The sequence below is a fragment of the Varroa destructor genome, unplaced genomic scaffold (genome assembly GCF_002443255.2).
Source record: "Varroa destructor unplaced genomic scaffold, Vdes_3.0 BEIS01000007.1, whole genome shotgun sequence".
NCBI classification, from domain to species: domain Eukaryota; kingdom Metazoa; phylum Arthropoda; class Arachnida; order Mesostigmata; family Varroidae; genus Varroa; species Varroa destructor.
The window spans coordinates 38,199,643-38,216,541 of NW_019211460.1; the positions used below are offsets into that span (position 1 = coordinate 38,199,643).

Here is a 16,899-nt window from a genome sequence, read left to right on the forward strand (position 1 = left end):
TTTCAGTGAAGCAGGCAGTGCCATGAATATCAACAGGATCCCAGCGGGAATCAGTTGAATAGATATATGGCTAGATAGATTTAGAGTACAAGCTTCACCTTTGTATGTTTTTACGAAACAGACATCGGTCGTTCTTCGGCAGTAGTCCAGCTAGCTGGCGCTGTCTGTACAATGTCGGCGACGGCACGTTGCCCTGCTTCGGCTACCACGCAACCCAGAAAGACCTTGCCAGAGTCTCGGCTTTGTCTTATACGGTGCTTGCCTTCTTCTCGACAATGTAGAAGAAGTGTGGTAAAAGTGGTAGAGGAACGGCATTCTGCAATCTTCGGTTTTTACAATACGGCCCAGAAAACAACGACCCTGGTTCGATTACAATTGTTGCTCTGTTTTCCGTAGCCAAAATATCGTCAGGCTAGTCGCATTACTACAACCCCTTGCCGCTCTTGGTCGGAGCGGTCAAGATGATCTGCCAGAGAACAGACCTCATAAATAGCTAAACCAGTAGGAGGCCATTGCCATAGGAAAGGCCGAATCCCAGTCGTACGAATGACCTGGCCCCGACAAGTTAACGTGGCGCTTCATCAGCTCATCAATGTTCATTGACCACTGCACCAGAATGTTTCTATCTTGCGATACCCCGTATCTCAGGAGTGTTATTACTGAATGTAGCGCAGAACGAATAGATGACGGAGGAGCGCAGGTCAGCTACATCATACGAGATTCGGAATGAGTGCTTTAAGGCCGCTTTAGAGTTGATGCCGTATTAGGTCGCCCCGTTCGAGGAATGTTCTCGTTATAGACTCTTTTTTCTCAGTGGGAGACGCAACGCTCCACGCTGTTTCCAATGTCACTGTAGCGCAAAATCACGAAAAACAACGCTTTTTTATATGCTTTTCTTATATGTATTGGTAAGAAGACTATGCGCGTTTCGGGAGAGTCTAAGTATAATGAGCGAAAAGTAACATAGATTTAGGAAAGATCTTTCGATTTACACGTTGTGTAGGGTCCTATTTGCTGACACCAGGAGAACTAGAAGTGGCTTTTGACAATATACCTACGCAATATTTGTCGATTTCAGGGTAACTTTCGATTCCATCCCAAGGAATCTCAGCCAACTTTCGCAAACGTACTTGAACTAATAGCAGCGATACTCTAGAAGAACAAGGTTACCTTTCTTGCTCTCAGTCCGGCTTGAAGATTTACCTGTCGAGGTACGCGGATCTAGAAGTATGCTGGACTTTTATGTTGCCGATCTAATTATTTACGGAAGCAGCCACTTTTATATGCAGCAGGGCTTACCAAGATCTTACTCTGCTGTGTATGCATTAAGTCTAACCATGACCCTTACCAACACCGGAAATATGAAATCCAAGAGAAGTGGTAGTATTGCGACCTGTAACACACGCTGGCCGACTGTTGACACATGTTCCAATCCACCGACCTAGAGCTGCTAGCCTTGTATAAACAGCATAAGCTCTGCCAGGCTATTCCTCATTTGGTTTCAACACGTACCCCTCTGGGGCTTTTCGATCTCAATGTTATTCCGGCTGCCCCATACGGGTCAAGGAGGATCTGACTGTTGAGAAGTTCGACCAATTTATTCCGTCAATTAAAAGACGCCATCTCTTAAACCGCATTCAGCAACCTGCAACAATTTTCTATAAGTGCGAGGAAGCCATGTTTACTGCTAGAATCTTGATTCTCCATCACCGTCATTTTTCTGATACAAGGAAATTAGGAAAAATAGAATCGAAAATTCGGGGAGGTTCTATTAGACAGAAGCCGTTACGAATGAGACCTGGAAAGGACATGACTGACAGACATGTAACGGCAGGCTAAGCACTTCACGGTTTCCTTTATAGTCTATGCAGAGTGTGGAAGTCTCATACAGGCTGTGTTTGTTAGGCGCAGCTAATTTTGTAAAATTTGAATAGTACAATACTTGCTATGCTTTATGAGATTCAGAGAATTACAAGTCGACTGCTTCAAAAGCCGGTTTATAACGTTAGCCTTATTTCTTCTCGTGAAACTATCTTCTATTCTTATAAATATATTTCAAATATTTGCATGTTATATATAGATATAGATATATTCGATGCGCTTCAGTGTATATATCATAAATAGCAACACCGATGCAATGATCGAACTGGACTACGAATACGAGGTGCCTCTTCTCTCACTGACGCGTGTCGTCATTTAGGCAAAGTTGACGAGAAGGCGTCTCAGCTGCACACGATTGCATCGCTGGGCGTGCTGCTCGACGCCACGGGCCCTGGCAGCTCAGGCTCTCCGACACCTACGCCACTCAACGGCAGCGCGGGCGGTGCGGGCAGCGGCGCGGGCACACGCTTAGGTTCCTCGGCCTATAAGGACTCTACCAGGCGGACCACCCTTGACAACAACATCGACTTCCAGGTGAGTGCACGAACACTTATTTCTAAGGCATATATCTGTGAAAAAATAGCATACAAATGTAAAACATAGTTCGATTGACTTTCTACTAATGCTTGAATCTTTTTAATCTAATTGCATCTTAGTAACGCAAGTCCGATTCTATATAGAAGCTTAGAACTGGCAAGCTTATAGAACTATTTAAATGGACAAATGAACAGAGTAAGAAGCTCTTTTATCGAGCATCTTAGTTGAACTAGCAGCGCGGTAGCAACCCATTCACTGGATCGGCATCAACCTAATGACTGAACGGCTTATGTAACTTATTGCAATCATGGTCCTAATGGTCAGGTTTCTACACAATGAATTATTCACCAACTGTTTGCTACATGTCGTCAAAGCTCATATTTACTAACGGATTTCAGTCAAAATAAACTGTAATCGATCCAAAGCAAACAGGCATGTGATCCAAAGCTGTTTACCAGTATAAGTAGATGTATTCCTCGTTAGTAAACCCAGTAGCGTTCTAATTGAACTAATTTATTATCTTTAAGTTTACGGATCCCGGAAACCCGTTAATTGTGACATATAGTGCACAACTTGTGTTATTAAATAGATGCAATTCTATTGGCTGTTTGCGCCTATTGACTCTGCGGGTTCGTCACCTATTTTCAGGTCGACTACTGCCACTTTCTAATAGCAACCCTACATTACAATGACGTCAGCTTGACTAAACTATTCACGCAATAGTCGTAAGTGGCGCCGCCAAGTGTTGAATACTGTAAAATGAAGGAAGTTTCTATAAATAGAGCTAATGACGACAAAAATAGCCTACTAAATCCTCTAAACAAACTACTGTTGGTCGGTTGTTCCGGTGAATGATGTGAAAGCCCTGTCTCGAAACAGCATGATCATTACCAGCATAAAAGGTAGAAGTTCTCTACATATTAGTCTGTTCAGAACCGCTAAAATTCAAATTACGCTTTGTACAATATCAGCAACGATCCTTCGATTTCCCCGGCACGACAAAATTTGAATGCACGAGCAAATCTAAATTTACACTATATCTGATTGTAATATCTGCCATGATTCTCTATTAGCTTTCAATCTAGAGATTTAGCGAAAATTTTGAGCTATTGCCCTTTTCCATATCATGGCATAGCCTTTCCTCTCCTACACGTATTATGCTTCACCACGCGAACGCGTATATTTACATTAAAGTACCAAAATGAAAGTGCAAGAAAGAAAGCTTTTTGCATAGCCCAGTACGAGTATGTCTTACTAAGCACGAATACACAAATTAGAAAACATTAACCTAGACTGAGAAGAGGGCCCGGAGTCTCCATTTTCGTTTTTGCCGACTGGTTGAGCTCCTAAATCGACTTGGATCCAAGAGCTAAAGTGGCACTAAGCTAAGAATAAGGGAGTGCAATGCCCTCCTCAATGGTGTTTCGGCGTTTTTTTTTTGCCTCAGATATCCCTTCCCTTCGACTCAATGTTGCTTGCCAGCCCATGTACCATATGTGATATTAATACTGCTACAACTAGAGCATAAAGCGAGTGCCATCTATTTGTACGACTATGAATTTTTCGACTGTCAAACGGCTTTCGACAAGAAATTACTTTCGCTAGGCTCTGTTTTCCTATGCAACTCATTCTGTCTGAGCCATTTACAGCTGCAATGTCAGATCCCGATATTATAATCAAGTCAACTCCGCTGGTTGTCAGCTGTCGCGCTATCTGCTATTTGCTTAGGATTGTTGGGTAGAAACTGTTGACTGCAAAAAGGAGTAATTTTGATCACCGACGGTTATTCCTTTGATCCGCCGAGGCCACTCGAGCCAGGCTTGTCATGTCGGGTTCCTTCGGCCTGTGACAAGAAAAAGCAAAAACCGGTTTCCATCGAACAACCGAAAACAGTTCTACAAGCCAACCGAAGAGAGCCTTGAAGATAGTCCTTTTTTGCGCAACGGAACGAAGGGCAGCATACGCCCGCAGTCGACTTGTTTAAGTTTAGATAGGTCCCGACGCTGCCTACCAGTATGGATTCTGCTACAAACATACAAATAATAACAGCAAAAAATAAGAAGATGCGAACAGCAATGAATAATCACTATACGGCGTTACTATGCCGCAGTTACTTTGACTGCACTTTTCTCCTGTCTATTATATAATGCCTATAATAAAAGAGGTTACCTGAAAAAAGAAAACTGCACAGTAAAGTGCAAAAGAGTAATCATACTTTCCTACTAAATTAATAAACGGCTATTTTGTGCTAAGTTATAAACCCTTCTTCGGAGTAGGGAAAAATGGGTCCTACATAGACTTAAAGAAAGTCGTATTGTAAGTAATTCAAACATGTGCATCGTTTATCGGACGGCACAAGCAGAAGTCATTTCTGCACAGAACTGATGTTGGAAATAAAGGAGGAGTGTTTCCGTCGATCCTCGGCTTTGGAGAAGAACGGTGAAATTTCAAACAGCATTTTTAGGGGAAGCTCCCGAAAGCGAGGCTGCTACTTGGGCCGTGTATATATATAGGAGATACATTTAATTCATTGATATGTGCATAGCTTTTATCGCAACAGCAAAGCTTAAATTTATTTTAGAAAGGTTCTAGAGACGCTTAGTGACTACGGCTATGACAAAACATCTGTATAAAGGTGAAGATTCCATTATAACGACATGTCGTTTACTCCAGTTTTTCCTTTGTGACGACGGATGTTTCGCGTAATTGAGTACCACCATGCACGAACAGCACAATATGAAATAGATGAATTTGTCCATTCATGGTTTTGATGCAAGTAACTTTGCTAAAGCAAATTTACTAACTTTCGCAGCGTTTGATATCAATTGTCAAGAACAAAAAGGCACTCTAAATATGACGATCACGTCGGCTAATATACACTGCTCTCTTTACGATAGTGACAACACACGGGTAAGGCCATAACACTCCTGGCAGTCTCTGTGTCCATTTACGTATACAGGCCAGAAGGTCCCTTTTTTCATCTCCGCTATTTGAGCAAACGGCAATTTTATCTAAAGGGCGTAGGGCGAATGACAGAAAGCACTAAAGCGATAGGGACTGTCGTGTTTCCTGAACAAAAGGCGCTCGATGAATGTCGAAGAGTGGAGAGGCTCGTTCCACCGCTCTCATTGTCTTGCTGTCGGCGCCGACCGTTGGTTTTGTTTGATTTTAGGTCTGTCTCTCTCATGCTCGATGCATTAAAAATTATAACGTATATCTAAATAAAAATATAGGTGGGTCCCGGTGCGGGCGAGGAGAAGGCGATGCCTCCAGTTGAGGAATCATTGAAGACGTCCAGCTCGCTCAACGAGGCCGCACATCCAGACTCTGGTTACAACAGCGCTGCACAGCAAGCCGCCCAGAGGGTAAGTTCAAGTCTTCTTTTCCTCCTTTTTTATCGTTAGTTTTTACACTTATTTTTCAGTAATTCTAATTCTTGAGAAAACAGTACCGTTGTTGTGACAAGAATCTATTTTTGTTCCCCATTAACGCCAGCTTATTCACAGTTGTGACGTAAACGGTTCGAATCGTATGCCGAAACCAGACGATGTGTTCACCGTAGAAATATTTAAATGTCTTTACGTGAAACAAATGGCAGATAAATTTTTCTGTATTAATACACAAAATTGAGCTTCTTAGAGTGTCAGCTAACACAAAACATCAGTGACTCAGATTCCGGACGTCTTTGTATAGCGTTTACAACGTCTCTATCTAGCCGAAAAAGTAAAATTCTTCTAGCTTCAATTGTAGTCTCGTTCGTTCATGCTTTTAAGGTATTATGCAGTCCTTTCGGTAGAGAACGTGACTCCATGCACTGACTGCTTTTTCTAACCTTTGCAACGGAAGCGACCAAAGATAGAGTAAACAGGACAAGGAAACCATGTCTATCAACTAATATATTATAAGTAGGATTCGTGCACTGTATTACTAAGTAATCATCCTGATTCTGTCTCAGTATTCGATATCCTTTCGGTGTTGGCACTCAGTTGTATCCATTTACTAAAAGATGGCTAATCTGGGTACGGTCAACAATATCATCGAATCATTTGCACGGGTCCTTCACTTTGTCACCTGTCAGTTGAACGAGGACAAGATAGCTGCTGACGAAGGCTAAAAAGTTTCGGCCCGATATGGACGATTTGGTGATCTTATTACGGTATCAGGCCACGTTAATCTTGACCGCCGTCGCCGACAGCTTCACAACAGGCACGAGATAAGTAAAAGTACTAGACAAGATGTACGAAGGACATGAACTGTCGAGCGTGTGCCAGCTTTGTTTTTAGTTGGGAATTTGCGTGGCCTTTTTCTCGTCCTTCGTGTGTAGCAGCAGCAGCGATTCCGAGCAAATTTACCAGGGCATAAGAGTCTACCTTGTGCTCTAAATAATTTCGTTCCTGCTGTTCAGATAAGCACTGGAAAACGTAGCTGGCTGGTAAGAACGCCCTTTACCGAATAGACGTACCGGTAAACAATCGGTACGTAAAAAGACCAAAGGGTTTAAACGACAAGAAAGGTACTGTTCAGTACGACACGACTGTCTATCCTGCCTGCGATTATGGTTGCACACGGTGCCGATAGGACAAACTGGTGAAGTTTATTTTGGTAACAAATATTTGCTTGCCGATTCATTGTTTGACTAGCGTTGGAATATCATAGTGCCGACTTTCTCGCAATAGCACGGGTAGACCAACTTCGAATTCACTGAGGTCAAACGTAACTATGCGGGTTCAAGTTGAAATTAGGAACTTAACTAACGTTGACAAAGTGTCAGCATTGAATCGCTATTCAACGCTTTATAATTGTGGTCCGTCACTCTACTCATTACGCCACTACCGTGACCTCTAGAAAGGATTGCAGTGAAGAACATTTCTTTAAGGGCTGAGACTTTGTATTATTTTATGATATTATAGATATCTGATTAGGCTTTGCATATTTTGCGAAATGTGCGAGCTCGTTTTAACAAAATCCTAAGGGGTTACATGTTATATGTTTAAAGTATATATGTACAATTTTAGAAAAATACAAGAAAAGTACATATTTTAGGATTCTTTGGTGTTTGCAATTTCTGTCTATTAAAGAAAAACCTTAAGTATTGCGTAAACGAATTGAGTTTCGATTGCTGTTTCTGACTGTGGATGTACAATAAGAAGCGCGATTCTAGCCACTTCAGAAACTAAAGCCCCACCTCCTGATACGAAGAAAAAGCAATTTCATAGGATATTTGGGTGACCCTCCGTCGACGCATAGTAAATGTTCGTAAGGCGTAATGGTCGTCTTTACGCTTCAGCGGCGGGCGTTGTGGTGTTCGCTGTACTCGCCGGCCCTGGGAATCCGAGGCGGCCATTACCAGCTCATTAGAACCCCGTGGAAGGATACTTTTAGCAGCGAGATTCTATACTCGATTCCGTGTATCGCCCAAGCAGCCAATGCTTCTCTCTCTGTCTGGCTTCCGGAGGGCGTAGGCCTTGCCGCACATACCTGTTTGTCTGTGTCCAGCTTCTACGGCCTGGCTGCCTACAACTGTTTAAGGGCTGCTGCTTTCTGTGCCAGTCGACCTATCAAGTAATTGCTAACAAAACCTCAGGAAGCGGAGTCCGCGTCGGCAGCAGTGATAACCTAGCACCGATTTTGAGAAATGACACCAAAAACGAAAACAGCTTTTTTTCGTTCGTGGCTGGCAGAAACAAGGGATCCATTTTAGCGGCACTTCTATTCCTTATGTTGTACTTTAAATTTTCCCTCTTTGCCTACTACACCCTTTCAACGCATTGCTGCTTAAACATCGCTTTCAATTAAGCATCCTGTGATGATTAAGTTTCTGTTAACTGAAAGCTAGCAAACAGCAGGAATGACCTGACCAGATATGATCGAGGCATAACAATTCAGTGGTTGGAAACTTAATAATGAACTTCGATGATGACAGCTCGCTGTCCCGATGCTCAGCTACGATAACTAGGCGACGGCCATAATCAGGGTCCTTGCGATATTTCGAATGCGCGGACGAGGGTGTCTTACGAGCGAAGCGAGGGAGGTTCAAGCGTGTTTACCCTAGTAGGATAATATCATTGCGAACATTATAAAATTAGTATGATAAGAAAGATATCAATACATAAGATATGATTCAGAATATCACTATAACCACTAACCACGATATTTGGCTCAATGAGCACGCAAGAATATATGCCTTATATAGTTTTTTCATTTGAAAAAGATCCCTAATACTTGCAAACGTCTGCTTGCTTCATCGACCTAAGTTCTGTAGGAGGTGAATGTTAAATGTATTGACGCTTTCCCCTGTATTCGTCTATATCTACTATTGGCAAGCATGTGTGTAAATTCGCTGAAAATTAACAGAGTTTACTTTACCCGTTATTGTCGTCTGTGTTCCGTATCTAGTTCGTATGAGAATATATTTTTAATCATCCGTGGGATATGCGTCGCTGATGGGAATAGTGTACTTTTATGAGTACACTATTCCCATCAGCTTGACGATTCTCACACATCACGATTGTTATCATAATGCAGATAATTATAATAGATAACCTCGACGTGGGGCAGAACGTACATGAAAGCTTTGAGGTCCTCACTTGCTATTCATTCATCGTCATTTTCTGATGGATTCTTTTTTTGAAAATGTCGTTCGGCCAACTTAATATAATTATAGCTTATAGAATCGATGTCGATGTCCTTCGGTTGAAAATAATGCATTCAATTCCAGATGAACTATGAACTATTTTGCTATGATAAGAAACTGTCTAGCTAGGTGGCGCTCCTTTATCCTATCATTGACTTTGATATATGTTCTTGATCTTGTTTTAATTATATTCGAACTCAAAAATGAATCTTTTTCTTATTGAAGCTACTGCTAGATTGCATAGAGCATTGAGCTTAGTATAGCACTATCATGTAGCAGTGCACACATTGCGGAAAACCCTCCTAACACGATTTAAGGTTCTAGTAAGTGCGGAGCATTTAGCATTCATTAACGTTCTGGTAGAAGTATTTTGGAATCGTCAGTACAGCTTTACCATATGTTTTTCCCTTTACATCTTGTCCTTTTCGCTAATCCCTGATCATGACTACTCTTGTTCGTCTTAGGGGTGGGTGTCACCACAAAACAACTAAACATAGCCTTAAAGCCTATTTCTGGACAAGAACCCCTTTTAGCTAGCATCTACCGTCATACAATTAACGATGCTAAACGCATCCACGTTCAGTATAAGGCCTCATCAATCTTTGAATAGAACCAAAGTAGGACGTAAGCATCTTCCTTATTTCTTTAAATGAGGTGAGCATTGTCATTAAGGCAACGTATTGTGCTGACAATCATGCTGCTCTTGTCAACAAACTGCTCTTTCTTACATACTAATAGCCTTGTCGACATAAGATTTTAGTCGGTACAACTGGTCTCACCTCGTAATTGTTTAGCAAGCTAGATTGTATGAGTATCTAATGTAGTCTTATTTCCTATTTGGCAATTCCACCTACATTTGCTCCTGTCAGTTTTTGTGCGCTTGTTTGTTTTTTTTCTATAAACGTAAAGAAATAGACAGCAAGCCGATAAAGGTGTCCGTCCGACCTCGCTAACCTTCTCCGTCATACAGTTTTCAGGAAATGTAACATTTCTAATCTATTACCTCGCTTAGACGTTGCCCGTTTTATTATTTCTCATCGAGACGTTTTTTGTTCGGTTATTTCGACACAAATGATCCTGTGATCTTTCACAGTGAGCGGCAATACAACGGCACATGTCTTGATGTACGCATGGCTTTTGACCATTACACATATATCAATATTCTGTCTCGGGTTAGGCGCTACTGAAGGACGCCGTTGATGGTTCCATGGCTTTTTTGGAATGGGTAGCTAGGATGTGTTTATAGTCTGTCTAGCTTTACCTGTAGGTACCTGTCTACAATTTTCGTTAGAGAGAGGGCATGCTTATAGAAAATGTTTTTTATTTTGTTTCTAACATTTGTCCTCAGGCTGGTAACGCGTCTTTTATCATCTTTAGTCTAGCAATTGCGGATGACACAACTATGTACATTCTGTGGCTTTAAATCTCGAGGGTATACAACAGGCCTGCTTGAAGGTCGATACAGATGACTTAGACTATATTTGAGACCGTAGCAGTACCGTTTGGGACGCCTTAATCCAGATCGATTTCCTTGGTTCATCGTTACTCTAATATGAATCTCGAATACAAAAAGCATAAAGTTCTCCTTGCCTGTACTCTTCTCTAAACTGTCTTAGTGCTTTACGATGATAGGCTTTTTTTTATGCAATTTATTGTATAGTTGCGGGGACACAAATATCGTACGTTACTCTATTATTGTTCGGATTGTAGTTATAGTTAGCACAGAATGATTCCACGTACGCGATATTTGGTCTGGCTTAGGCGCTTTTGGGCTGGGCGCATTCCGCTTGATATCTCCCAGATTCATAAACTTAAACTTCCTTTAACAGCGGTCCGAGCAACGATAAAAAGGTTACCCGTTTTATATGTTCGATAAAGGTAAACCTTCTATCTACCTTCTAATGACTATGGCGCACTGCAGGACTCATCGTATAGGTGTCAACTGCGAAGGCGTGGTGCCGATCACAAATCATCCCTTATTTGAAAGAGCCCATCTGAATCTTCCGTATATACGAACACATGCAACCTATTCAAAAAGGATACTATCTTCTGTACATTCGTTTTGCCCGTTCAATTTCTCTAGCCGGTATCAGCATTCACTCTATTATTATCACAATTATATGTATTTAGTTCTTCAATGTAATATTACTCGATGCGGTAGCTGGGGCTTAATTAATAAGTAAGAAATAAATAAATATTACACACAGATATTTATTTATGGTAAAAGTGAAGATGAAATTTAGTCTCGAATGAATAAAATTGCTTACCACCGCCTTTGAAGCTGGAAGTACGAGAACGGAAAAAAAAATGCTTAATTCCTTTTCTACTTTCACGACCATGTCCATTAGGAACTGAATAATAATAGTAACTATTTTAGGTTAGTGGCTGGCTCAATTCAGCTGATCCCTCGTGATATATCCAATATAGTACTTCTAACGCATACGTGGTTTCAGTGTGATTTGCTTTCCCGTTCGTTTAAATGCTTGTCCGAAGGGGACTGTTTTTGGCTTGCAAGTCTGCTACTACGCAATATACGCTTTCTAATAGTTTGTGCCTGTCAGTGATGCCCACATACTGGCTATACGAGATCGGGCTTCCCTTGTACATCAACCGGTCTAAACAAATCATTTCAACAAGACCATAACCGACCTGTCCTATTGACTGAATCACCATTAAATGCCCATGCAGGCGATTTAACGACGCGTCTTCACACGTTCTCTCACTTGGACTTCGACCGAACGCTTAAATGGCGCACATCGTTTACTCCAGATGCGAATGACGGGTAGCTAGCATCTTTTTAAGCTGGCTGCGTTAACAATAGACTGGTCCACCTATATTGATAATAAAAATAATATCTAAATATGTGCGGGCTGTAATATTTTTTTTCTATAGTTTCTAACGAGAAATGGATTTTCTAACATGTTACCATTGTGCCGTTGGCCAAGCTGTGGTCAGCGTGGTAGGCTAATTCGAAGCGGTCTTGAGCCAACTTTAATTGTCACTGTTTTTCCGTTTCCAAATTGAAGCATACATTTAAGAAATATAAAACAACAACATTGCCCCTTGCAATCGATTCATATGGCAAATAATCTTTCCAGTATATAGCATTATTTTAGGCGTTTGGCAGGCTTTTTCATCGCGAGGTATTTAATTTAGGTCGAAAAGGACCACTTGTACAAATCAACTCTCTCTATTAAAATGTTTTACATTTTACTCCGAACGGATAGATATCAGCAGCAAAAGCGGGTGCGCTGTACAACAATAGTAAAGCGGTGTTTGTAAGCTGTAAAAAAAATTTGCAAATTCTGTAAATTAGAGTGATATTAGATTTCTTTCTTTCGGGTTAAGATAACGCGCTCATCCGTTCGCAGGTTCACTGAAGTTGAAACACTGCCACATGCGGACGTTTGCCAGGAACGCAGTTTCAACATTTTCGACAGATTCGAGGATAACTTAATGGTCACTTTAACCTGTCACTAGCGCTCCTTGTAACCTAAACATGCGTCAGTTTGCCTAAGCAATGAATCATGATGTATATTTTGGCTGTACGGGAAAATGATGTCCTTTCCATATTCAATAATAATATTGATAATAATAATTAGCAACTAATTTTTGACCCGACATAGATGGGAGACGCAAGAAAACGTGGTTTCTGTTAACAAATAGACTTTATTGTTCGAGTGAAGTTTTCAACCGGCCACATGCCACGCGCGCTCGGAAAGATTATGTCATGTAGATAGCCAAAAGGAGTGTTTCTGTGGCGTTGTCTCTTCTCGTGGGCTCATACTTAAGCGAGTGAACATAGAACATACAAGATTTGAATTTTCAGAACGGCTCGAAAAATGGCGTCGAAGGGATCGGCGGTAGAAGTTCCGCTAACGAAACAGCTCAGTCTACAGCCTCCAACGTATTTTCATATTTCTTTATCTGTAGCGAAGTGGCCTGGTAATACTGCAGCGGCAGAAGTGGCGGTTAATTTAATGAAGTTAGTTACGAAGTGGCCCAGTCGCTGACAAAGCAAGAGGGCACTTATTCCAGTTACGGTGGCTGACAGCTTCATCGTCGCTTGATTAATAGGATTTTCAGTCGACTGGCCTCCATCGCTTTATCCCACTATTTTCTTTGACTTCCAAAAGGTTTCTCGAAATGAAGGGACGAGGGCTTACACGTTTTAGGCTAGGACGCATTCATGTGCATAGCCGGTGTGTTTCCTTAGTACGGCCATACTTCCGCAGCTGGAAACGGCGGTGTCAGCTTTGGTCCGAGTGCGCTCGAACCGGTCGCCATTTTCTCCAGGCAAACCTAGAGAAAATCGTTCTACTGACAGCAGTTTCTGATGCTGTTAATCGTTGTCTAAACCTCTACCGCTAGGAAAGCTATTCGAGCGATACCGACAACGATAGCTATAACAATACGCCCAACAAATAATGACAGCTTATATAGTTGCTTTTTATAGTTGCAATCCAGATAACATTAATCGATATAGTGCGTTAATGTGTGTGCTTACTAGTAATCAAGAACTGGTACTTCGTGACGTAGCGGCCAAGCAGTCGCCTGTGACTTAGACAAGTTTATATCATCCTAGCTGTGTTGACTTGTTTGATGAGCATATATCTAAGTGATAGACATCGTGACTGACCATTACATTATTTTGACTATTATTTTTTTCATCATTTCCCACAAAACGTCTCTTCGTGTATGGCCGTCACGTACTTATTTGATGCACCAAAAATAGAATTGCGTTTATGGCGCCGCAGGTGTATGTATATAATTTTACCGAACGTTAGGACTCTCTCGAGCGTCTTCTTCAGTTTTTTTTTGTCTTTCGATCCTAAGCATATTTCGAACGAAAAGGTCGCACTTAAGGAGTTAACAATCATTGGTCTAAAATCTGCCGTGGTGAATACATTTGTATAAGTCCTTATACATTGACCTTATTAAAAGTCAGAAAATAGAGACCGATGTAATGACTGGAGTCTCGAGTTTTCCGGCAGTTAGCCAACAGGTAGGGGCAGCCGAGAGCGGCGCTATAAGGCGTCTATGCGCTTTTCATCTAGGTAAAAATCTTGGCTGAGATCGTTGAATTTGTTTTTGTGTTTATTTGCTTATGAATATTGACTATAGGAAGCATGTTGGCTAGTAGATAGTCATAAGATAGTAATAATGCTATCTTTTCCCTTAGAACTGTTGCATATTGCCCCCGTTTAAAAAATCTTTGAAGCCAATAGTGGCTCTTCCTCTATCCGATCAAATACATAGTTAAGCTCCTGCCAGTAAGGTGGTCAGGCTTTCTGCTACTATATTATGTAAGCGCGTAAAATTAAGATTAGCAAGTTTCTAAGTTCGTCCTTACGGAGTAACGAAAAGTCACTTGTTTATTTCTCAAGAAATATATATATATATATATATATATAATTTTTAGCAATTTATACTGCTATCCTGTATAGATGCACATTTAACCTTCGATTAAAGTAATTTTTGTTATTACTATTGTTATTAAGCCTTAACACAATAAATTATAGGAGACAAGAAGAAGAAGAAGAAGGGGTCGGTGGCTTCAATCTGCCAGACGTGGTCTGACGAACACAAAGTCCGACCATCCAGACGTCGCTTCTAAGCGATGACCGTGTGCTAACCTATTTCATCTCTGTTTTTTTCGTCTCGTTTCATGTGGGCGTATGGTTTGCTGTTTTTGATTATTGATTTGTGTATGCGTTCCGGTAATGGTGTTCTTGCTAATGTTCTCTACGATCCACTCACACCGGCGACGTATCGGCGATTGAATTCTCCAAACAACCGCTGCCTCGATCTGTGATGGTGATAATAATGTGGGTTATATGTTGATGTGCACTGTGGTCCGGCTTTAATGTGCCGCGACGCGCATGTGTGGCTCATCAACCATATATGCCTACAATTTGTGTGACGCTCGGTGTGCCCACTGTCTCGTGTTAATGGATTGTTCTCTGGCTAACGCTATTCTTGGGAAAAATCTTTACGCCATTACTGATAATCAACTGAAATCGAATTACTCCTGTCACTAATATCACAACATAACTCGCGCGCAACGCTGCAATGCTGGTGTTCACGCTGGCATCCGGTGACTGGTTGGACTGTACATTAATGACCTAAACAACAATTAATGATAATGGACGATATGTGCCTAAAATTAACCCCGGTGTGCTTTATCTATGCCTACTAAATTACCCTCCGATACAACGGCTACTTTGATGTTACCTGTTGGGCTACCGCTGACGACGGCTGTCACTTCATGGTGATGTCGTTGTCGCGCGGATCTTCACTTCTACGTCTCAATGGTTTCGGTGGGTGTTGGTGCGTGTCTCCTTCTGGTGGTTTCGGTGCGCCGTTGTCTCGTTTTGTTGCATTTACGGTGGTGTCTGGATTTTTTCGTTTTCGCCATGACAATCGAATGGACGATGGTTCTGTACGGTGTGCGCGTTGCGCTGCGACGAAGCAGATTCGCGAAGAAACGATCGAGGAGGCGATGGAAGAGGCGGCAAAGCCCTTGAGCATTGCGTGGCCAGACACGTGGCGCGAGCGACTGAACTATGTGGCTCTCGCGCCGATCATCTTTCCGCTGTGGCTCACGCTCCCCGATGTGCGTCGAGAGGAGAAACGCAAATACGTCGCGGGATTGTTTCTCGGTGAGTTTACCTTACGCAAAACATACACCAATATGCACATACCCAATGTCGACTACATGCAGCACATATGAAGATGCTTAATACAAATAGGCCGTACGTACATTGAAGTTTCTGATAATCTATTCTTAGAAAAATAGTTCTTTTTAATATATCCAAAATCAAAAATCGAAACTAGCATATGTAGGTCTAGTTTAAGGTAAAAAAGGACGGAATTAACATTTGGAAGCTTCCCGTTTGTTAAAGTTGAACTCTTCGTAGCATAGCTCTCAATATATCTATATAAGTATAGCTAAGAAGTTCAATTCAATGTAATTATAGCATGTACACTTAGTTTACGAGAATTCAATGGTTTGGCTTTTGGAATACGATTTCAGCTATTCCGATCAGGTTGAGATACATCTCTCCACGCTTCTATAGATATGACCCTTAGTGTTATTTTTAAACTTTGTAATCTTAACGCATGGTCCCTGAAGGTCAAAACAACGAATCAACTTCAACGCTTAGCCTTTTTTCAAATGAGAAGAAACCCGTTTTACCCCCTAACGCTGGAACATATTGCCGTGCCTTTTTTATCTCTTGCACATTTGCGTCATCGACTACTGATCGCGTCATCGTCTGTATGTGAGCTTTACACGCGTTGACACAATGGAATTACAACAAAGAAAGCCATTTTATGAATGAGATTCATTGTTAAACAATAAATAGCAATAAGTTGCGGAGAAATCAACGGTAAACAGGTCCCACTTGCGCACGAGGGAAGCGGGATTGCCAGAAGGTATTGAGCGCTACATGAATCTATTGACGATTGTAAGAGACGTATTCTTTCCCGCTCTTCGGGAAACGGTGGCTCGCCATTTTCGTCTATTAAGGTTCAAGGCTAACACAGTATGATAATGTGATTCCAGTATTACGACAGGGTAAAACGACGTCAGTTGTATTGCAAGCGTCAATTAGGACAGTGATTCGAACAATGTTAGGTCGAGAAAGGAACGAACGCATCAAGTGATTGAAGGTGCCTGATTATAAAACGTTTATGTTGCAATGAGCAATCGCATATTTATCATAGCAGCATATTGTATCATCTATCATAATATCAGTAAAACTCGATGAAGTTCCTTTTACTCACCATTAAGTTCAAACTGTCCCGGATTCACCCTGCTTCAGGACAGTCCGGGCTTTTCATAC

The 16,899-nt window shown here is 41.5% G+C and overlaps 2 protein-coding genes across 8 annotated transcripts in view; one reads left to right on the plus strand and one right to left on the minus strand.

The window, feature by feature from the left end:
* Positions 1-16,899, minus strand: part of LOC111254632 (uncharacterized) — a 160,445-nt gene that overhangs the window by 107,408 nt on the left and 36,138 nt on the right. Inside the window, exon 4 of one of the 2 annotated variants that reach the window (XR_015317477.1) lies at positions 15,592-15,724. The exons of the other annotated variant lie outside the window; for it this stretch is intronic. The gene's annotated coding sequence lies outside the window, so the exon portion shown is untranslated. Of the gene's footprint in view, positions 1-15,591; positions 15,725-16,899 lie in introns of those variants that run through there. 2 annotated transcript variants of the gene reach the window in all.
* The window catches only part of Nckx30C (solute carrier family 24 member Nckx30C), a 129,499-nt gene that overhangs the window by 69,531 nt on the left and 43,069 nt on the right, over positions 1-16,899 (plus strand). For all 6 annotated transcript variants that reach the window (XR_015317475.1, XR_015317474.1, XM_086975397.1 and 3 more), the window contains 3 exons: positions 2,201-2,415; positions 5,652-5,783; positions 15,528-15,714. Coding sequence is in view for 4 of the 6 variants with exons in the window: in XM_086975397.1 (XP_086831523.1) it covers positions 2,201-2,415; positions 5,652-5,783; positions 15,528-15,714 (534 nt within the window). In the remaining 2 variants the exon portion in view is untranslated. The remainder of the gene's footprint in view (positions 1-2,200; positions 2,416-5,651; positions 5,784-15,527; positions 15,715-16,899) is intronic.